Consider the following 22,993-nt stretch of genomic DNA (forward strand, 5'->3'; position numbering starts at 1 on the left):
TTAGTGTACTCCTCCTGAACTAGTTCTACTAGTGCAGCTACCAAGAACAAACCTTACGATTAGGTACATTAAAAAATTCTCGTAATTTTTTGTAATATATTCTATTTATTTTTATAAAAAACAAATTAATTTTAATTAACATTTTATATTAAGATAAACTCTTACAACTCAATATATTCAAACATACCATATATAAAGTGACTATTTTTTTATTTTTTCGAAAAATGTTTTTAAACTTAATAGATTCTTGGTAAATAAGGAGAAACGGGAGACTGATAATCATCCTGAAAAAAAATATTATCAATATCTCGCTATATATTGAATATACAATGTGTTTCAATAATAGAAAACCAATAAATTAATTACTTGAGATGTTATACAAGATGTATTGCTCGTCAACGGTAACTCACTGAGGAAAGAAGATGCGGTTTCAGTAATCACACGTTGATTATTACTTGTAGAATCACTAAAACGTATAATTAAAAACGGGATTACTAAAAAAAACGTTTAAATATAAATATTATATAAACAAATGTCTTTTAAATAAAAACAGTATTAGAATAATAATAATCATGTTCTGTTTTGAAGTATGACATATAACCTATAAAAACAAACTTAAACGTTTTTACAAGTATCTTTCGATGATCAATGAGTACGTTTGATTTGTCAACTCGAACCGTTGATGTAGAGTAAAGAAGTAAAGATTGGGGCAAAAGTCAGGGGTGTAATGTTTTTTTACAAATACATACGGAAATGTTTTAAAGAGGTATACTTGTATCACTATCATAATTGCTTTAAGAAAATTGTTAGTATTTAGGATATGTACTATGTATTCTTTTTAATATATATATATATATATATATATATATATATATATATATATATATATATATATATATATATATATATATATAAAGTGTTGACGTTCAAACGAAGGAAAATATAAGTATTCTTTAAAAATTAAAATACAGACAATTCTAAAGAACAATAAAATATTTTTTAAAAGGTGTATGGGACTGTATGGTAAAAAAGTGAGGTTATTTACACAATTATTAAAGTTAAAATACGTCACATCCGTAGTTATTGAGGTTAGGTATTTTGTCGAGACACCGTGTATATTAGAATAGTTGAATGTGAAATGTATATTGAAAACGAAATTTCAAAAAATTGCATGATTTTTGGATAAACATAACGTTTTTTAATTAAAATATAAAGAAAAAAAAACAAGTAAAGGATAGGAAAATGCATTTTCCTATAAATTTGATCCTGTTTTCTCGATATTGGATATTGGCGACATTTAATAGGTACGTAACGTATTATAACTACGCCATCTATAAGCGAAATGTAGAAACGATAACAGTTTAATTAATTACCACTAAATTACTGTCAGAAATGATTAAATTAATTGAAAATTGATTTAATATATTGTTGAAAATGATCATTTGATAGTTTTGGAGGATTAAATAAAAAATAAATGATATAAGAGTAGTTTTAGTAGATAGAAACTAACCTCAAAATGTTTGTACAATCGCCCGATTCGTCTGGAACTTTACACGTAGCCATAAATTTGGTTTCGTCTTGATAATCGTCTTCTAACAAAGGAAGTTCGTCGTCTTCGGTATATTTTCTCGAAGGTTCTTCGGTTTCTTTCTTTTTGGCACTTAACTCGTGACATTCGCATTTACACTCCTCCGGATTTACGTAATTGTATATAACGCATTCTTGCGCATTTTCGTCGGCGTAACTGTGCGACGGAAGAGTTTGTATCCTTTTAGGAATTTTTCGTTTTTCAGGTATGTCGTCGAAGCTGATCCAATGTACTCCTTTCGGTGGTAGCGGCGGAGGCGTTTCGTTCGCTTTGATTATATTCGAATCTCTTCCTTTATTAATTTTATCGATTGAATCATTACGCGGTAGTAAAATTTTGATTTTTTCAGTGTTTTTCGTTATTTTTTTGGAAAAATCTTCGCAATATTCGTTAAGACAGCTCGGATTTAGAGGCGTCGACGATCTTGGTCTTTCTATAGGACACGTTTTTATTTCGAGGATGGAACGTTTATTTATAGGGAGTATCGGTAGTGCCGCCGATCTTTCTAAAGGTAACGTCGTTGGTACGTAAGGTAGTTCGTCTTCGAAAGAATCTTGTGAAAAAACTATGGCTTGTTTTTCGGTTTCGCATATTAATTGCGTGTTTAAAATGAGGTTATTTTTATTTTCGATATCACGTTCGGATTCGGATGAATTGTGATCGTCGGCTGTAGAACAAATCGAAGCTACGCTCTTATCTTCGATTACGTCATTATCTAGTAAATTTTCATTCGGATATGATGCATTTTGCTCTAGTTCCTGGTTAATGTCTTTATTTTCTTGTATATCCATTTTTTCTTCGGTGTTTTCGTCTTGTACAACGACGGGTTGCTTAGTTTTTGGTAATTTTGTTGTGAAAATTTCATTTTCGGTACCTAAATTTGTCGAAAATGTCATATTTTCACTGCTCGTGCTGTTTTGTCGACTAGTCAGGGCCGGTTTTGGTACATTTTCTGTGATTTCGCATGTCGTTATAGATCGATTTTCGTAATAAGTTGGAGAATGTAAAGGTATCCTTATAGTTGCGCATTGGAGAGGATTTTCGTAATAACTCTGTTTAATATTTCCATTTTCGTTATGATTCTGCGCTTTCGTATTATTTTTGTCTAATTTTTTAGACTTGAACAAGGATAAAACCGATTTGGATTTGGATTTTTTATCGATACTTTCCGTTGATAATGTCGACGAAACGGATTTAAGCGAAATGTTTTCCTCTTCTTTTTTCTCTCCGGGTTTCATTCTTTTACTAACATTCGATAATTCTAATTTCGTATTAATCGAAGGAGAAGAAGAAATAATTTCATTTTCTTCGGCTACATCTATTTTTTCTGTAGTTCCATTAACAGAACTTATATCCTTATCAGGATAAGATTTATCCGGTTTTAATTTTATTCTAATATATTTAGGTTCGGTTTTTTTCGTTTTAACTTCACTTTCAGTCTGATGATGAGATCTTTGCGTTTTTTTTACGTATTGAACTTTTTGCGTATTGGGAAGATCTGGCGGCAGTGGTCCTTTCAACGGAATATAATAATATTCAACTCCACTTTCTGAAACGAATCTACTCTTAACATTTTTACGCGGCGAACTGGTATCGGTCGACGTTATTTTTGGAATTTCTCGATTTTTGGTCACATCTTCTTTTCTACGTTCCGTATCCGGAGTTTGTACTTTATCTACTGATATGCCTACAATGAAAAAATATACTCACGGAGACGATCAATCGAAAACAAAGAGCGAAAAATTTCAGTTTTCAATAAAACATCGTTTTCCCTAGCAAACTATTTAAATAATCATTAATTTAGAAAATATACATTTTGAAACAGCGTCTAATTAAGGCTTTCAATGATTCGATGACTGCAGAAGTCTAAAGGAGTTAAATCGCAAGAGCGCGAAGACCAATTCTAGTCACCAAATCGAGAAACGACATGACCAGAAGTAAACTTGAACAAATACTTCAAAATTGAAACCACGTAAAGCTCGCCATTCACATTCTCGAAAAATTATTCCTCCACAACAAAAATGCACACCATACATTGACCAGTTGGTAATGCATTGCTTTCTGAAGAATAATTCGTGGATTTTCTAAGTCCCAAATGCGTCAGTTTTGCCTATTAAGAGAGGTCGAAAATGGGCCTAATCACTGAAAATAATTTCGTTTGCAAAATCAGCAATCCAATTGATGAATTCTCTTCGCTGTTCATGGTCTATTGATGGGAATTGTTGAGTTTAGGTATGCTGCCGTGATGTTTCGTTCTGAACTACCTCTACGAACTAGTAGCGTGTGTTTTACATCACTAACCGAACTAGTACTTTCGAATTTTTTTAATATTTTTTCACTGTAGATGCATTAGACACATTATTTGGATCGAACATTTGACGCTGTTTACGAATAGACGTAATTAAACTTTCACCATTTTGATAATAATTTTTGACAATCAGGACGTGTTTTACATTGTAATGTTCCATGTTAAACTAACACCCAATCGATCTGTCATAATCGTGTGTCGTTATGACTGTCAAACATGGTGCGCAATTCAAATTTTACTCTTTATAAATTGAAACAATATGATCGAGAATATCACCATAGATCTATTCAAAAGTTAATTTTAATAAAAGTGCACTGGACATCGAAAAATGAAAGTAAATATTACGTTTATTATTGTGTTCAAAGTATTATTATGAATTGAAAATAATATTGGAGCATATTTTGATATAGTTTGATATAGCATCGTTTGTTGGTTAAGTTAAAGTATGATTTCTCATACGCAACACAAGGAATTCGATGGCAAGTGACAGATATTAACAACGTATACTAGCGTGATTCTAAAGACTTTTTTTTTCGAAAAAAACCGACAATATTAATTAAAATAGAAGGAAAATACTCACCTTCAGCAAAAATTGCTTCTGTCGGATCGTGTTTTCTTGATAACAAAATTTTCTCCATAACGTCGGTGTCAATTTTGGCTTCAACAATTCTATTTTCTTTGGCTGGTTTATCTAATACTTTCGTACCACAAAAAGACGTTTCTAATTGCATTTTGTGTGGCGAAGAACATCTAGATAGATTAGATTGTCCGGATAATATGGAAATGTGGCTAATGTTAGATATACGACTTTGATTGGAGCCTTGACTTCCGATGCTTGATAATCTCGATGTTCTACCTGATATTGACAACAATACTATATCTGAACATTGAGAATCCTTTCTTGTAGTTATCGGATCATCTAACGTAGAAGGAGATTGAGGTCTTTTTCGTCCACTTATCGATATATCTTGAAAATCTAGTTCTTCCGTCGAAGATCGTAAATCTAAAGCTCCATCTTCTTTGAAACCTTCAATAATTAACTATCGTATAAAAATTAATTTGAAAAAATCTTATTTTCAATTTACCTAAACCTAATTTGGCACCATTAGCATCGTACATTTCTCTATCCGGGCTGCTATCTTTGCTGTCATGATGCGAGGAGCTACTAGCTCTAGAAATATCGATCCTTGGTGTTTGATGTTTGACGTTTTTCGATATCGGACTTATCGGACGACCTATCAGACTTATTTTTTTAGTCTGTTGAGAATTGTAGACCGGCGAAGCGGGCGACAGATCTTCTCTTATACCAGGTAAACGCACCACAGAACCAGAAACGTTTTTTTCTTCTGGACTTTCAAGCTACGATAAAATTATATCTATTCAAATGAATCTATACATTTTGATCTTAATAGACTATTATAATTTATAAAAAATCTGGGAATTAATAAGAATTCCCAAGCGAAAAAAAGACGATAGACTGTTAGAAATAGCAAAGGATAAATCTCTAAATGGAGTGCGGGGTAGAGGTCAACCACCAAAGATGTGGAGTAACAATATAATACCAGATGATAGACCTACAATGGAAGGAATAAGAAGAAAAATTGGTATAGACAACGTCAACGGATAAATTCGTGAGTTGTTATTTTTAGAAGTGCTTATAAGACGAGTATTTTTTGCAATATAGATACCCATTTCGAATTATACCAAATGTCTTTAAGATTTCATAGTCTGACAACGTTGTTCGATTGACAAACATTGTTAAACTATAAATTACATTAGCTTTGTTCTCGGGTCAAGTTCCGAATCAGTTTAGGGACTGATCGCATGCGCACTTTCGAAGTTATCGATGACTTTACCCCCTCCACGATAATTATAAATATTTTCTCATTAATTTGGAAATAGAGAATAGACAAAGATACGTACGCGTGTTCTCACCTCGTCTGAGAGATCTTCGAAGGAAGCGATGGGTGCCGGTCCCATAGGTTTTCGAACATGCGTCGACGAAGAAGTCCATTCGGCTGATTTAGACATACCTTAAGCAAAAATTATGATTTACACGAAATGTTACAAGTAAAATCAACGATTTTTCATGTTTATAATTTCATTACCACGCCATTATTAACATGATATAGAAAAATAATCTGCTTAAAAATAGTTTATTCTCATAATACTTTTTGAAATAGAGATATTTAAATCTTGATAAACATCATTTTGTTGCACAAATCTGTAAATTAAAACTAGTAAAATTTCATTTTTAATTTGAAAACCACGATTATTAAAAGTATGTCACAATCTGATTGTTTCTTTTGATCATTTTTTAATCAATTACTTTTTCTTGTATACCAGAATCGTTCTATTTACTGATAGTAAATCAATTGGAAACGTATCGGTATTATATTAAAAATTCGATACTTGTAATAAAATAGTAAAGGTAATTTTGATTTACAAAATATTTTCGACTTACCTGGTTTTTAATATCAACCACCGTTTTACATTGTATATTATAGCATAAATGATTTAATTTTCGACATAATTATCATCGAGGGTTGTGCACAGTTCATAGTACACGCACGTCAACAAAGGAAAATGTCGATTTTCCCAACATCGCTATAGAGGGAGGAGTGGGAAGTAAGGGCGGATCCACTCCCTGCGACGAGCGCCGATCAACGTGGAAACGTTCAAAAACAAATAGAAAACATTTTTTTTAACTTTTTATTCGCAACAAGTATATACTCAGCAATAGAATAATGTAAGTCCAGATTAAAATTTCTAATTCTATAAAATCGAATAGTTTTTTCATAAAATAATTAATTTACGCGAAATCCTATGAAAATTTGCGGTAATGTAAATTGGGACAAAGCGGTAATATTGCTTTAAAAAAACTACAACTCCGGTTCTGTTATTTAAATAGCATAAATAAAATAAAACAATAACGTTATTCGAAATATCGTAGTAAACAAAACCGTTATTATTGGAACGCACTTTATATTTTTTAACATATGAATCAGATCAACACTTAAATATATGTTGGAAATAATTCAAATAGCATATTTGAATCTGATTGTAGAAATATTAACGTCAGTACGAAGTAATTTCTAAACACTATATTTTCAATTCATTCGGTATAATCGATTTTAAATGGATACCGGCACTGTATAATCGATGCTAAACACTCTCATGAAATGCGTATAAATGTACATTTTGATTGACATTTGGTTAGGTTAGGACTAATGAAACGTCAATGACGTTGGGTTAGGTTAGGATAAAGAACAAGTCATTGATGTAATTTGTGACGTAAAAATTGGATTGTGAGGGATTAATATATGAAGTAGATTGTCATATTTCTTGTGGAAGAGACCTTGGATTTATTTCCTAGTCTTGGAACAAATTTAGAACTAGGATTTCAAAAAGTCTTAATTATTGATAAAATACCATTATGTCAATAAGAAACACGCTAATATTATATATTTTGAGATAATTTGTATTTATTTTATCTTTTTCTAAACAAAGGACAAATCATTACGAAATATATATTTATATATAAAAAGGTCAAGATGTGGAAAGTTAAATAAAATGATCTGATTATATAGACAACACTGTATAATTGAAGAACGGCACTGTATAATCGATCATAAATATATTGTATAATCGATTTGACAAATCAAATTTTGATTGACATTTAGTTTTCTAGTTCTGTGTTCTTTAGTTAACTTATATTAGAGATTAAGACCATAGAAATGTCATATCTCGCGGTAGATCACTTTATATTTTCAATGACTTCGTTTGGCCGTTCCATGACTACATCGAAAATATTAAAAAAATATACGGAAGAGCACCGTTTGTGATAGAATCACATCGATTCATGTATATTTTTACGTGAAATGGCGTCTACTTTTGGCAGATCTTGTCTGTCAATTAACTGTCTATTGAAGTCGATTGTCACTTAATGTTGATTGATGTCTTCTGGATGTCTAATGACGTCGAATAACATCAATTAATGTATATTTTTACGTGAAATGGCGTCTACTTTTGACATATCTTGTCGATTAACGGTCTATTGATGTTTATATATATATATATATATATATATATATATATATATATATATATATATATATATATATATATATACATATATATATATATATATATATATATATATATATATATATATATAATCCATTGACGGCCAACTACGAAATAACTCATAATTTATCACCCAATCACCCAAGATTTTTTTCATTTTTCATTAACCAAGAAATAGAACTGTTTTTAAAAAAGAGACAATTTTATATTTCAATTAATATTTTTAACGATTGAATGAAACTGTGAAAATAACATTGGCAGTCAACGTGTTAAGGTCGCACGGATAGTTGCCACATTTTTTATTTCGTTGTGGATCGGTAGCAACAAGTTGCAATTGACGAAATGTTGTATCAAAATCGCATGCGTCAATGACAATACTTCGCAACGTGTGATATGCAACGGCGCCGCATGTTACGTGTTGTTTTGGTGTAAGCTCGGCTTTATAGAGCGCTAGTGTGTTGAATGTCAAATATAAAGGAAGTTTGTCAATTTTTTATTTGAATAAATGTTAAACTGGATCCTTTGCATATAATTTCGCGTACAAACTACGAAAATACGTGAATAACGCTGGTAATTTACAGTTTTTTTGGAATATTTCACTTTTTTTCATTTCGGGATGGAAATAAAACATGAAGGAACTTTTTAATTTGCTTTTATTACATTTAACAGTTTCGAGAAAATGCATGTACTGCCTCTGGCTTTTCGTTAACATAACCAACGAATCTAAACGTATATTATTAGTTTCTATCTCTTTTATTCTCTTCTTCACCGTATCCACGCTGTGCAACAGTATTTTTGGCGTTTTGCAAATATGCCGGGGCGTGAAACCTTTTTGTAATAAAAATTCGATCATAACCTCTATTTTTTTTAAGCTCTTCTTTTGCAACGCCGGTTGTTTGAAAATTAAATATCTCGATATGTCTTGGGTACATTCCAATTTTTCCGACAAATATTCTACTAACGATTCTTTTTCACCTAAAATTTCTTTATTGTCCGATCGCCGTTTCGCGTAACTGAAAAATTGTAACCAAATTTTATTTTTAACTCGCCCTATATGCACCATTATATGAAAATAAATATATTTTTGATAAACCCTGTTTGCACAATTATTTAAAGAAATCATAGTATTTAATTTTGACTCGTCCTATATACACTATTATATGAACATAAATTTAATTTTCATTTTGACAAGCCCTTTATGCAGTATTACATGAAATTCATTTTATTTTTGCTGATCCCTATATACATGATTATAAGCAAATAAATTTCATTTCGACTAACCCTATATTAGACGTGTCAGCTGTACAAGATGAAAAGAAGAAGAGAACTAATAATTTTGATATTTTGATAAATTTGAAGACTCACTTTTCAATTATTTCACGTTGAGCTCTTACCATCCAGGTTTTGATAGTCTCGATATTATTTTGTCTAGCAAAAATGATTCTATCTTTAATATTATCAGGATTATATCTAAGTACCCACAAATCTTTTATTATAGCTGTGCGAGAAACACCAGCATCTAAAAATAACTTACAAAACCTCTAACTATAATGAATAATTACAAATTAATATTAGAAGCAAAAATATATTTCTCAAAAACTTGCCTAATAATATTTTTATACATTTTTTCATATTATCCATATTTGTAGTCAGTAAAAAGTTTTTTTTAGACATCCAAACACACACATCATGCTGATTAACCTAAAAATATGCTTTCATAGTAAACAGAGGCCCTAAAATAACGTAAATCTTATGCTACCTACTAAATTTATTTAAAAATCTGATAATACATATTCTAAATTCACTTACCTTTAAAAGTTGTGCTAGTTCCGATATTTTCTTTTCGACTATTTCGTTAAATATAAAGTTTTTTAATCTGGGATAACTGACTGTTAATAACGGAGCAGACAAGTTTATATCCAACGGAAGCAATTTCAATATATCCAATTTAGACACCAAACTTTTATCTGTTAATATTTCAGGATTAAAATCGATAGTTTGTTCGGTTATACCTTTGTTTAAACATAATTTATAATTATTTTCTATATCTTGAATTGATTTAGTAGTTTTATTCACTTTTTGTATGGATGTTTTCAATAAATCGTTTTTAAGAGAAGACTTTTCACATAACTTTCTTAGACACACATATGATATTGAATTTCTACAATTTTGTACAATTTGAATCAACATTTTCGAAAAAAATAATTTTTACAATTGATAAAAATAGTTTAGCTTCTTCTTCTTTTTTATTGATGACAAAATCGAGATGGCTAGGAACAAAAAAGCAACAAACCAAAATTTAATGCGGAAAATAATAGCTTATTATATTGAAACTAACTAGTGAAAATGAAATGATTTTTTATCATAATTCGCTTTTAGAGATTAAAAATTATAACTAACGACTGTTATCAAAAACGTTTCTTATAAAACCTATGACGAATCATCTTATAGACGTCGGGTCTATAAGATGAAAAAAAGAAGAAATCTAATTTCTATTTTAAATATTGGCACATTAATTTTTATTAATACAGGGCTATTGAAATGATATTTTTTGTTTTTAAAATCACTAATTTATTTTAAATATTTGCTTCATCTGTTGAACAAATTGTTTTTCTAATTATTTTCACATGTGCAGACATTGTTCATTATTTTGATTCACATATACAATTTTTTTTTCCTTGCAAAAATTATCATTGTTAGTATTTCCTTTGTGTGTGGGCATAAAAAAATGGGATTCAGCAATTGGCTTGATTTTAAATGTAATTCAGAATTATTTATCTTATCACAAGTGGAATACACATTACAGAGTTAATAAAAATGTTTATTTATAATAAAATACGAGTATCTGGTTCAAGTATTTTAGTTTATTTATATTTGTAGAGTTTGATTTTAAATTTCTTTGTTCCTAAACTCCAAATTAATAGGAGAATTGCCTGGTAATTAAGTGTAATAGCTAAGAAAAGTTTTCGTTTCAAATTTTCTGGTTACAATGATAAAGTCAGTTTTTTGTTTTGCGGTACATATAATTTTTTATGCTTCATCATCATGTAGATCACTCCAACCGAATATAATTTTCATATTAGCCGATGATTTGGTGAGTTTTTTGCGATCTAAATTCGAAATTAATGTTAAGTTAAGATGATTTAAATATCTTTTTAATATAAGGTTTTTAGGGATGGAATGACGTTGGATTTCATGGATCAAATCAGATACCGACGCCGAATATTGACGCCTTAGCATATTCTGGAATAATTTTACAAAATTATTACGTAAATCCAATTTGTACTCCTTCTAGGAGTGCTTTGATGACAGGCAAACACCCTATACATACTGGTATGCAGCATACTGTACTCTACGGAGCTGAAGCTAGAGGTTTACCCCTAAACGAAAAACTTTTACCCCAATATTTGAACGATTTAGGTTACGACAGTTATATAGTAGGAAAATGGCATTTAGGTTCATATAAACGTGAATACACACCTTTATATAGAGGATTCAAATCACACATCGGTAAATATGATGTATCTCTAGCTCTAAATGATTTCAATAGTAATAAACACCGGGTTTTTTAAGGGTTTTGGACCGGCCATCACGATTATAACGAACATACAGCCGTTGAAAAACCCGGGTGGGGTTTGGATATGCGACGAAACTTGTCTGTAGCTTACGATTTGCACGGAAATTATTCTACGGATATATTTACTCAAGAATCCGTTAGGATTATTCACGAACACGATTCCAATAAACCTTTTTTTCTTTATATCGCCCACGCGGCAGTTCATTCCGGAAATCCTTACAACCCTCTACCGGCACCGGACAATCTAATCAAAACATTCACGGATATCGATGATTATAACAGAAGAAGATTCGCAGGTAAATCTTAGTTTAAGTCATCATTTCACTAACGGTTAAAAGTTTTTGCCCAGAATATTCCGAAGTTGCTTTTTTACTTCCTTGTTCAATTTGTCTCACAACAACTAAATTGAGTTGAAATCGGATGACTGTGACGGTTAAATTTTTACTTTAAGTACATTCTTCCTTTCCAATTATATTATATTCTTATTTTTTATGTTTTTTATAGCTTTTTTTAATAAAAATCACTTCAATTTTTATCAGATTTTTAGTTGCTCGAACTTCCGCCATGCTTTACAATCGAGATTACACAATGTATCTAAAGTTCAAATACTAACCTCAAATTTCGACTCATCGTTCCATAAAACTCTATCGCTCTTCCTGCGTCCAATGATCTAAGCTGTTATCTCTGCATCAAAATTTGCGATTAATGCACGTGTTTCAACCGATAGTTCCATGGCTTAAACCTTAAACGTCTGAACTAAGTTCACATTGTTGTACACTACGCTACACCGACACTCACAATTACACTGTCTAGCGCTCGTTTCGACAACCAAGTTATCGTCTATCAAAGTCATGCAGTTTAATCGAGTATATAATCTTAGAGTGTAATTGAGAGCGTTGGTGTAGTGGTAGAGGGTGTTCAGTATTTCATGTCGTATACGAACTTCACAAAAAGATGTCTTCGATCAAAAAAATATAAATCACAGCACGTTCTGGCGTCTCATAGGGCTAACTAGGACTGAACTACAATTATAAACACGATACAAAGCTTGTGTTCGAAGTTTCTTATATAACTTTCTGTTGAATATTTCCACGAATTTCAGCTATACTTACGAAACTCGACGATTCCGTTGGTGCTGTAGTTAAAGCTTTATACGATAGCGGAAAATTGGAAAATAGTATAATAATATTTTCCAGCGATAACGGCGGACCGGCTGCCGGTTTTAATTTGAACGCTGCTTCTAATTTCCCGCTCAGAGGTGTCAAAAATACGTTATGGGAAGGGGGAGTGAGAGCGGCGGGGTTGTTATGGTCGCCGTTACTTGAAAAACCCCATAGAATTGCTAAACAAAGTATGCACATCGTCGATTGGCTACCGACGATTATAGATGCTGCTGGTGGAAATTCGAGGTAGTATTCTTGATAAAATTTCTTTTAAATCGAGTAACTTCATAACAGTCGTAGACATATTTGTAACATCGATGGTATAACCCAATGGAATGCGCTATCAAAAGATACACCGTCGATAAGAAAAGAGATTTTGCATAATATCGACGATATTTATGGTAATTCTGCTATAACTGTAGGACCTTGGAAATTATTACAGGGTAAATCAAATATAACAACGAAAAATATATAAAAAATAAACATCGTTTATAATATTCAGGTACAACTTATAATGGTACGTGGGACTGGTGGTATGGACCTAGTGGAAGGATATACAAATATAATGTCTCATCTATTATTAATTCATCAGCAGGACGAGTTTTGAAATATATAAATAAAGCAGCTGATGAAGAAGAAATTCTCAAATTAAGACAACAAGCTACTTTAAATTGTTCTAATATAACAAATTCTAATGGTAATTGTAATCTAATGGAAGAAATCTGTTTATTTAATATTGAAGATGATCCATGCGAACAGAATAACGTCGTTAAAAAGTAAGTTAACAGCAAATTTAATTAAATTGAAAATTATTTGAAATTTATGAAAACGAAATTACTATTATCGTATATTTGACTTAAATAATGCGTCATTCTTTTTAACAAAATGGATATTTCGATAAGAATTAGTAAATTTTAACTCTGTGAGTGATTTACAAAAAAATAGTATGCAAACATCCGTTTTACGATTTTCAAAAATTTTTATAATTTCCGTTACGTGGAATCTTAGACAGGATCAATCTAAACATAAAAAAAGCCTTTCGAGTCTCGTTATTTATGATACAAGTGCGTGTAATGCTAAAATATTTGGCGCACGAGTATCAAACAATATTTTATCTACAGCCATATCAAAAAACAGAATCATAATTTAAATTTGTGATAGTTTTCGAAATTGTATAATGGGACTATAACGTTGATGATGTTCAGTTGATTTGGCTTGACTTTTCGGAGAAATATGCAATAAGAACATTTGATTTTTTTCGTGTTAAATCGTTATATGATTTGACTTTTCTGGAAGTAGATTTTGACTTAAATTGTACGCAATTTTCGAGAGGAGTGCGATTAAATTCTATTTTTATGTTTAGGGTATCAATCGAAATTTGAAAAACATTTTGCAAAATGACGAGATTATTTATTATTATCAGTACAGATCGAAATGAATCCTTATATGTTTTTATCTAATTGCGCTATTAAAATTGACGTTTCAAGTCACTGTTTGACATTAGGAAACGTCACATTTTTCATAACCTCAATTTATCACTTATGAAAAGTAGTTATGTAAACAATTTACGTCACTATTTAAGTTTAATAGAATAATTTATTAATTACTATTAAAACTGTCCATTATTTCGTTCTTTAAACTGACAGTTAACTTTAAGATTTATAAATATTGAAAGTAATTTATTAAAGTTATTTAAAGTAAGTTCATTTTCTGGATGAATATTTTCTCGAAATTTTTATCTAATAGTCCCGTCAATTTAGACTTAAAATAGTATCGAATTGATTTCCTGAAAAGTTGAATATTGGTGGAGAGCTGGGGTTTACCATTATAAATAAAGGTTTAAATTGAAAATCCCCACAGATCCGATGTATGCTACAAAAGTTATTCGGGGTTAAAGGTCAAAACTTGAGGCTTTTTAAATTTTTCTCGAAAACGGTAAGTTTTATCGGAAATTCTACAAAACAAAAGTTGTAGATCTTAAAATTTTCTACACAAATGGTCATCATGATTATTTTTTGTAAGAGTTACCATTTTAGAAATATCGCGATTCTAGAAGTGACACTATACATATAGATCTACCATTTAGGTTATTAGTGCTATTTTATAGAAAAAAAGGCCTCAGTTCGTCAGCAATGTATAAATATCAGTGGAGAGCTGGGGTTTACCATTATAAATAAAGGTTTAAATTATAAATCCACATAGATATTAAGTGTTCTATGTACAATAGTTATTCGGGGTTGAGGATCAAAACTTGTGTTTTTTTTATTTTTCTCGAAAACGGTTCGTTTTATCGAAAATTTTGTTAACTAAAGTTGTAGATCTTATAATTTTCTACAAAAATTCTTATTATGATTTTTTTCGTAAAAGTTACCATTTTAGAAATATCGCGATTCTAAAAGTCACATTATACATATAAGTCTACCATTAAGGTTATTTGTCCAATGACTTAGCCAAATTTGAACAATTTATGAATATCTTGAAAGAGAAAGAAGAAGAAAATTGTTGTTTATTACGAAAACAACAGTGTCGTCTGCGAACGTAGCGAAAAACAAACATAATTTGTCTTTGTTGTTACATTGAAATTTATTTTTTTTTTGATAATTTTAATAATTGAAGCCGTACACGTTTTATATTTACGTTTATAGTAATCCCACTATAGTTCAATGGTTAAAAGAAATCCTTGATCGGTATAATAAGACTGCAGTACCTCCGGGAAACCTTCCTTTGGATCCAAGAGGGGATCCGAAAAATTGGAATTACGTTTGGACGAATTTTGGTGATATGTAATTTGATAATATTAATTCCATTATTAATAAATATTTCAATCGAATCTAATGTTTTATTATCCATTTCAAATTTCAGTTTCGTTCTCAAAATTCGTCGTAAAATATCACCCTCAATCCAATTCAATCAACTATAAAATATGAATCTTTCTAAATAACCCTCGTAGGTCATAGAATTAAATTATGTCATTGTAGGAAATTGATCCACGTCACTAATTTATTAAATTCGTATTTTTAGTACAAAAGGAATATAATTTAAATATGATAAACATATTTATTGATTACGAATTCAAAAGTTGATAATACGTGAAATAAAATAATCAGTTACTGTACATTGACCTAATAATTAAATATTCTAAAAATAAATATTTCCATTCATATAGAACTACCAATCAATATTTATATTCAGTATGCACAAAGATTGTGGAAGTGTGTTTGTGTTTTTTTTTTTGAAAAGAAAGCTGTTAATTTACTTTTGGAATTAGTTAGTATGTGTATTGATCTGTACGTCTAACATGAGTGATAAGCTTCTAAAAATAGGATTCATCGGCGGTGGAAAAATGGCACAAGCAATGGCGAAAGGATTCATCAAAACGGGTAATACGATCAGTTAATATCCCGGGATGAATCGAAAGATATGAAGACGAGAATAAGTGTTAACCTACTAATGTCGTAAGCTTCCATTTTGATCCTAGTTTCGGCGGCAAATTCAAAGAAAAAAGTATCTCGATGTAGAAATAATCAACATCAAATGCAGAAAATCAGCTGTCGCAGTGTTGACAGTTGACGTCAATCGCTTTTTAACCAAATATTATAAATATTGATACGCAAAGATCAAAATGGAGACTTTTTCTCGATATTTGGATGCGTATTTTGTATTTATAGACAAAAAGGATTGGTCTATCGATGTTTTAAAATTAAATTGAATGCGATTTTTACTAATTATTATTATTTTTTTTTAATTTGAATCTTAATTTGTATTTTTATCTATTTTTTTCACGTAAAAACTTGTTTATTATCGAATAATTGCTTTTGCAATTTTCGAAATATTTCAAAACGGTATTTTTTTGGTATTTATTCAATACATTATGACGTAAATATTGAATAGAGTAATCTAGAAAAACACTTTTAATATAGCAACAGATAAAACCAAATGGTGTAAATAGCAATTAAATAAAATCACAATTGTATGGAATATTTTGATATTACTTAATCACATAAAATAATAATGATAAATTTTGCAATTTCCCTGTAGGTATAAATATGATAATTATAAACAATTTTATAAAATATAGAACTTTTTATGTTAGGTGAAAAAATTAGTTTTAACTGACAACAATAAAACGAAACTACAAATCATAAAAAATACTATAATATTTAGATGGTATTGAACAGGGGCGGTTTAAGTAAACTTCTAATTTGTTAAAAGCGAAAGAAAGTTTTAAGTTTATTAAAGACCTACATGACAGATGACATGTGAAAAGATGCAGAAGAAGGTTTAATCTAGTAGTGAGAGGTTTCGTGAGAATCACCCCAGCCTATTTACCCCTAATCAAGTCAATTGAAATTAAATAGCATCATATTAATATAAAATTCTTTCTAAAAAAATTCGATTTGAATCGTATAAAAATCGAGGACTAAGAGATTGATTTCTAGAAAATCGATCCACTGTGTCGATACTTTATAACAAATCGATTTATTTGGTCCAACGAATCGATTTTTCGATTTCAGATCGCTACTTTGTGACTGTTGGGGATTTGGACGGAGTGAGTTTCACGAAAACGATACGTCTATTCGGAAGCGTGCTGTTGTTTTAAACAAGCATATATCATCATTATTTCGTATTTTACACAAAAAATTATTGCTGCACTCAAAATTTCGTCGATTGTAAACCTAAGGATGCTCGTTGGAGATTTCGTAAGCCAGATCCTTGAAGTTAAAAGGGGAGCCTCCAAAATACGTAGAGTATCCCCTATTTTTTCGTTCCACAAGATGTCTCTATGGCTTGCTGGTAGAATTAACAGTTGCCTTCTTCTGCCTTGTGTTAAAGTGCGATCTGCCTAAGACTGACAACTAGTTTTTTGGCATCTCAAGAAGTTCCTCAGACTTTCTAACCAATTTGGTTATGAAGTTTTTGAATTGTCTTAATCCTGGAGTTGATGAGATATGTTTTTAGAGTTTGTTGGCAAAGTGGTCTCCAAGAGAGGACGATGGACTTTACCTGTGAGTAGTTTACGTTACAAAATGGCAGCCATTATAGAAAATTTTTGTGTTATGAGCTTTTACATTTGGAAGATGTTATTTTTAAGGAAAATCCTCACTTTTCTTCTTTTTTTTAATGTTATTATTTTCATTAATACATATAATAATTTTAGGATTATCCCAAGGATCATCTATGATTGCGAGTTGTCATCCTTCGGATCATTTAGCTGTTAATTCTTTCAAGGCAGGTAAAAGTGTTAAAAAGTTAAAGTTACTAATCTTTTTGATATTTTTTTTAGGAATTAGGGGCGAGTACGACGTTCGAAAATACCAAAGTAGTCGAAGGTTCCGATATTGTAATAATAGCCACCAAACCGACAGTAGTTTCGTCCGCTTTAGCGGATATTAAAATAAAAGAAATCAGAGCGGATAAATTATTTTTATCTATAGCAATGGGTATAACGATCAAACAATTGGAACAGGTAAAATGTGTAATTATTATTAATAAATTCGTAAAGCAAGAGTCGAGTTCTCGAACTTTCAGATCCTTCCTCAGGAAGCTCGGGTAATTAGAGCGATGCCTAATATTCCGGCTCTGGTTCGAAACGCGGCTTCGGTGTTCGTGAGCGGTAAAAACGCAACGAAAGATGACGGTAGGGTTACAAAAAGGTTATTAGAATCTATAGGGACTTGCGAAGAAGTTCCCGAAAGTTACATTGATCCGATTACGGCTCTAAGTGGTTCTGGACCAGCTTACGTTTATCTGATGATCGAAGCACTCGCCGATGGTGGGGTTAAGATGGGTTTACCTAGAGATTTGGCTTATCGATTGGCGTCGCAGACGGTTTTAGGTGCCGGACAAATGGTTAGGGATACCAAGACGCATCCAGGTGTTCTTAAAGATGACGTTTCGTCACCTTCCGGATCCACGGCGTACGGTTTGCATTATTTAGAAGAAAAAGGTGGTACTACGTTGATTATTGTTAATTGTTTATTATTGATGGAAATTTTAGGTTTACGAGGGGCAGTTATCGGTGCTGTCGAAGCGGCAACTAAACATTGTCGAAAAGTATCGTCGAAATGTGAAAATAGATAAAACTAATAGTTCCATATTCATATTTATTTTTATTTAAGTTAAGGCGCAAGGCTAGTGGTAATTTACTACGAAACAAAATTATTTTGTGTTGTCATATAATATAATAAAAAAGAAACTTAGTGATCTCAGTTTTTTTAAATCATTTCTAACCTTTAATTACATGACACATATTAATCTATTTTATTTTAAATACGTAAAGCAGCACCACCACTCACGTCCCTGATTTTTAAAAACGACGAAATTGGTACTAAACTAACCTAACCTAACTAAAACCCTCAATTTATATCATTGAATGACGTTGACAGATAACGTGACGTATGAGAGTTGGAAAATGGCATTTGTAACGTCACTTTTGTCCCTGTATCAACATAGAATATTTACTTGCTTATTTATACTCATAAATTCCAATTATCTTGCTAAAACGTTTTGATTTTAGGTCCTTTCTATTGTAGAATTAGTTTTTTATATAATTTTTGAAAGACATATAAAAATTTTTAAGTTTAGACACTGTGTGTTTCGAAAATTATAAAAAACTAGTTTTATAACAGAAGAGACCTAAAATCTAAACGATTTCGAAATGAAGAGCCGGAGGGAAAAAGGGACAAAGTCCATTTTTTTTAGTAATTGAGTTATTGATGGATTGTTATAGCTCTTGACGAGTACTTTCACATGATATAATGATTTGTGGGAAAAACTGGTCAAGTCACCTTAAAATAATGGTTTGGAAAATTGGGCCCAAAGGGAAGAAGGGGTTAAGTCCGGAGCGTTGTATTCAGCAATTTACCTATGAAGATCTTAATTAATCGTGACTTTTATTGTTGTTATATGATAATTCAGTTTATTATATACGTATTTACATCTTAGAAGCATTATTTTAAATACAAATAAGATATTTGCTACTTAACCAGTTGCTGATTTGAATCACAGATGATTGTGAAGGCAGTGTTTGTTTTGTTGTTCTCTGTCAGTGGTGCAATAGGTTGAGGTTAGTGTGTTGTTGTTATCTCTAAATAATATTTGTCTATATTGGTACAAAATGAGTGATAGTGACATAAGTGATGATGGTATTGTGGAGAAGACTACTAAAAAAAGAAAAGGATTTGGTAGATTGCGAGAAGTTTCAAAGAAGATGAGGGTGCAGAGTCATGAGCCGGGGGCAGACTGTAAGTGTAGAATGAAATGCTTTGAAAAAATACCTTTACAGGTTAGAGATAGCATTATTTCTAAATTTAATCTGATGCACAATACAAATGAACAAAACTCGTTTTTGTGTGGCTTGAGCGTTGAGCGTCGTAGGCCTTCGGTAAATACAGCTGACGCGAAATTTCGAGATGTTACATGCAAATATAAAGTTAGGGATATGGTCGATGGGGTAGTTAATGAGTACGATGTTTGTTGGAAAGCGTTTTCTGCCATACATGGCATGTCAAAAAAGAAGGTAGAGAATTTAATTAACTCATTGAAATTGACAGGATATTCACCAAAGGACCAAAGAGAAAAACATTTAAATAGAAAACATGCTATCCCTGAGGAAACAAAACAACTGATTAAGGACCATATAAATTCATTCAAAGGTCGAGGGGCGCCCCAAAAAAATATTTGCCAGAGGACCTGAATATATCAAAAATGTATAAACTTTTTCAAGAGCTACATCCAAACACGCAAGTCTCATATGACTCTTACAGATCTGTTTTTAACACAGCCTTTAACATAACCTTTGGCTACCCAAGAACAGATACGTGTAGTTTTTGTGATGAAATGCATATCAAACTAGAATCACTGAGAAATGATTTGAAAAGTGTTGAAAGTCAAGAAGAAAGAGATAAAATTGAAGAATCCCTGAAGAAAAAAGAAACGGAATTCAAATTACACAAATTAAAGGCAGACAAATTTTATGATTTAAAAAGAAGAGCCCGAAAGGCTGCATCGAAAACAAAAACCTATGAGGCCATATGCATTGATTATGGAAAAAATTTGTGTGTGCCTAATGTTACCACAAACGATGTATATTACAGAAGACAACTTTCTGTTTTTTGTTTTATTATTCACATTCTCAGTAATAACACTTCTTACTTTTTTGTCTATCCAGAGTCAGAAGGTAAAAAGGGAAGTAACAATGTTTGTCAAATGCTCTTTGAATTTTTAAACAACCACCTCGACAAAAATATTGAAAATCTCCAAATATGTGCAGACTCTTGCGGAGGTCAGAACAAAAACATTACAATGATACGATTCCTCCATTGTATGATACATATACAAAACAGGTATAAATCTGTACAAATGACATTTCCTATAAGAAGGCACTCATATATGGAGACAGACAAAGACATGGCTCTAGTAAAAAACAATTTTAGAGCTGCCAAGTGACTGGACTATTCACATCAGGGATTGTAGACAGAAACCTAATCCATACGTTGTTGCAGAAGTAGATTACTCGTTTTGGCGATCATGGACTGTGTTTTTTAACTTGACTTACAAGAAAAAACTTAGCGTTCAAACAAGACCCATAAGAGAAATCAAGTTCACTATTTAATCTGAAAGGCTTATGTACTTCAGGAATAATTATTCTGGACAATGGGAAAGCACAGTCATCACTCTACCAGCCAGGCGTAGATTCAATGTAGAACCTTCCACTCTTCCTGATCACTCTCACACAGGTAATAATAAATTTATATTATCAAGTGATAGTATCTTTAAAATTTAAGAAAATAAAATAATATAAAATGATATTGTTAATAAAAATTATAAGAAATGTCAGGGATCCTTAAGTTTTATGAAACAGAAAAGTTTTTACTTTATGATAACATTCTGTTTAAAAAATGTGCGTACTTTGAAATGCGTAGGCCTACGAAAATTTTGCTTATGTTTTTAGGACCAGTGCCAAAATCAGATAAAAAATACGAGGATTTGGTACATCTTTCTAAATTCTGCAGTAAAATGCAAGCCAATATAGAATAATGTTCTTGATTTTAATGGATTTTTCATAATTTTACCTATAATATCATCCTATGACACATTAAAAGTTAACTTGAAGGGGGAAAAGGGGACAAGTCCTGCACATTGCCCCTTTTTCCCTCTTCCAGATTGTTACCATTTTTCAATTAAGTAATCTGTCTTGTAAAGGAGTGAATACAATTAAGATAAATAATATATTAAGATTCTAAAATTATTAAGGTAGCTTATTCCATAAACAGAATTTATAATTTCATGTTTTATTAATACGTATATCCAAAAATTAACCTTAAATTGTCTCTCCTGAAAAATTTGGTCAATGTGACTTTGACCCTTCTTCCCTCCGACCCTTCAAATATAAACGTATAAAAAGGCCTAAGATATGAGATATTGAAGAAAATTGTTATTTAATAACGTCTTCTATGTAAAAATATTATTTTTCTACGACCGTGCGTTTTAACCCACTTTCCCGCACGCATTTTAGTTTTGAAAGTGTCACTTTCCCGCACTAGTGTGGGAAAGTAAAATTATGCAAATTTTGACCTTATTAGATAGTTTTTTACTTCTGAGATTATAACTATTTATACTTTACTACAGGTAAATAAATATTTACGAAATAGTCCATCAAATAAAATTTAAACCTTTTCTAGCTTTTTGAAGCATTTTTAATTTTTTAAAAATATAAAATAATACAGATATTTTTTATTTAACCATGTAATTGTTACTAAAACGTGAATGTTGTTCAAAACGTCTTGGAAGTGACCGAATAAGTATAATCTTTTTCTAAATCAAACCACATTGAACCGAATCCGATACAATAATAGTAATGGATTCATCCGAAGAAATTCCCGAGGCTATTTTGAAAGCTGCAAATGAAACTAATTCCGAGCTGTTACCTGCCAAATGACTTAAAACTGTTGCCGTCACCGCCATCATCATCTTTATGCGACCTGCAACCGATGCAATCCTCATCGACGTCATCTACCTTCCAGTTGAAACCAAATTATTCCACTGCACCGGCAATTCTTACTAGTCTACAGAATACAACAAATTGTGCTTTCAATATTAATATTTATAATAATTAGTAGTTTTTAGTTACAGTTTTTTATATTGTTATGTTTGTTGGAATAAAATAATTTTTCAAAAATGGGTTGGTATACTTTTTTGTATATACGGTCGTAGAAAAAATAATGTTCCTAACACATGCGTAAAGTGTCTTTCCCAGTATCAAGTATCAC

General features: G+C 31.1%; 4 protein-coding genes across 8 annotated transcripts; 2 read left to right on the forward strand and 2 right to left on the reverse strand.

Annotated features, from left to right (window-relative positions):
• Positions 1-85: 85 nt before the first annotated feature.
• On the reverse strand, positions 86-12,366 carry LOC130446945 (uncharacterized). Of its 3 annotated transcripts, none has more exons than XM_056783499.1 (7): positions 12,173-12,366; positions 5,820-5,929; positions 4,982-5,255; positions 4,477-4,923; positions 1,511-3,275; positions 367-466; positions 86-284 (listed from the first exon to the last, which is right to left on the reverse strand). In XM_056783499.1, the coding sequence occupies exons 2-7, from the start codon at positions 5,925-5,927 to the stop codon at positions 237-239; spliced, it is 2,742 nt and encodes a 913-aa protein (XP_056639477.1). In that variant the 5' UTR covers positions 5,928-5,929; positions 12,173-12,366; the 3' UTR covers positions 86-236. The 3 variants fall into 3 exon arrangements, with proteins under 3 accessions (XP_056639477.1, XP_056639478.1, XP_056639476.1); XM_056783500.1 differs by lacking the exon at positions 12,173-12,366 and adding an exon at positions 6,361-6,484 and having other exon boundaries at positions 5,832-5,929; XM_056783498.1 differs by lacking the exon at positions 12,173-12,366 and adding an exon at positions 6,361-6,484.
• On the reverse strand, positions 8,491-10,245 carry LOC130446888 (transcription termination factor, mitochondrial). The gene is made up of 4 exons (XM_056783394.1): positions 9,792-10,245; positions 9,587-9,683; positions 9,348-9,501; positions 8,491-8,995 (listed from the first exon to the last, which is right to left on the reverse strand). The coding sequence occupies exons 1-4, from the start codon at positions 10,170-10,172 to the stop codon at positions 8,491-8,493; spliced, it is 1,137 nt and encodes a 378-aa protein (XP_056639372.1). The 5' UTR covers positions 10,173-10,245.
• LOC130446947 (arylsulfatase J) lies at positions 10,749-15,552 on the forward strand. 2 transcript variants are annotated; one of them, XM_056783504.1, is made up of 7 exons: positions 10,749-11,076; positions 11,156-11,492; positions 11,556-11,855; positions 12,662-12,968; positions 13,017-13,165; positions 13,225-13,498; positions 15,368-15,552. In XM_056783504.1, exons 1-7 carry the CDS (start codon positions 10,972-10,974, stop codon positions 15,507-15,509), a joined length of 1,614 nt encoding a protein of 537 aa, XP_056639482.1. In that variant the 5' UTR covers positions 10,749-10,971; the 3' UTR covers positions 15,510-15,552. The 2 variants fall into 2 exon arrangements, with proteins under 2 accessions (XP_056639482.1, XP_056639483.1); XM_056783505.1 differs by having other exon boundaries at positions 13,023-13,165.
• On the forward strand, positions 13,456-18,931 carry LOC130446948 (pyrroline-5-carboxylate reductase 3). Of its 2 annotated transcripts, none has more exons than XM_056783507.1 (5): positions 13,456-13,498; positions 17,881-17,951; positions 18,007-18,189; positions 18,252-18,669; positions 18,721-18,931. In XM_056783507.1, the coding sequence occupies exons 1-5, from the start codon at positions 13,465-13,467 to the stop codon at positions 18,801-18,803; spliced, it is 789 nt and encodes a 262-aa protein (XP_056639485.1). In that variant the 5' UTR covers positions 13,456-13,464; the 3' UTR covers positions 18,804-18,931. The 2 variants fall into 2 exon arrangements, with proteins under 2 accessions (XP_056639485.1, XP_056639484.1); XM_056783506.1 differs by lacking the exon at positions 13,456-13,498 and adding an exon at positions 15,821-16,102.
• The last annotated feature ends 4,062 nt before the right edge of the window (positions 18,932-22,993 follow it).

Source organism: Diorhabda sublineata, chromosome 7, assembly GCF_026230105.1.
Source record: "Diorhabda sublineata isolate icDioSubl1.1 chromosome 7, icDioSubl1.1, whole genome shotgun sequence".
NCBI lineage: Eukaryota > Metazoa > Arthropoda > Insecta > Coleoptera > Chrysomelidae > Diorhabda > Diorhabda sublineata.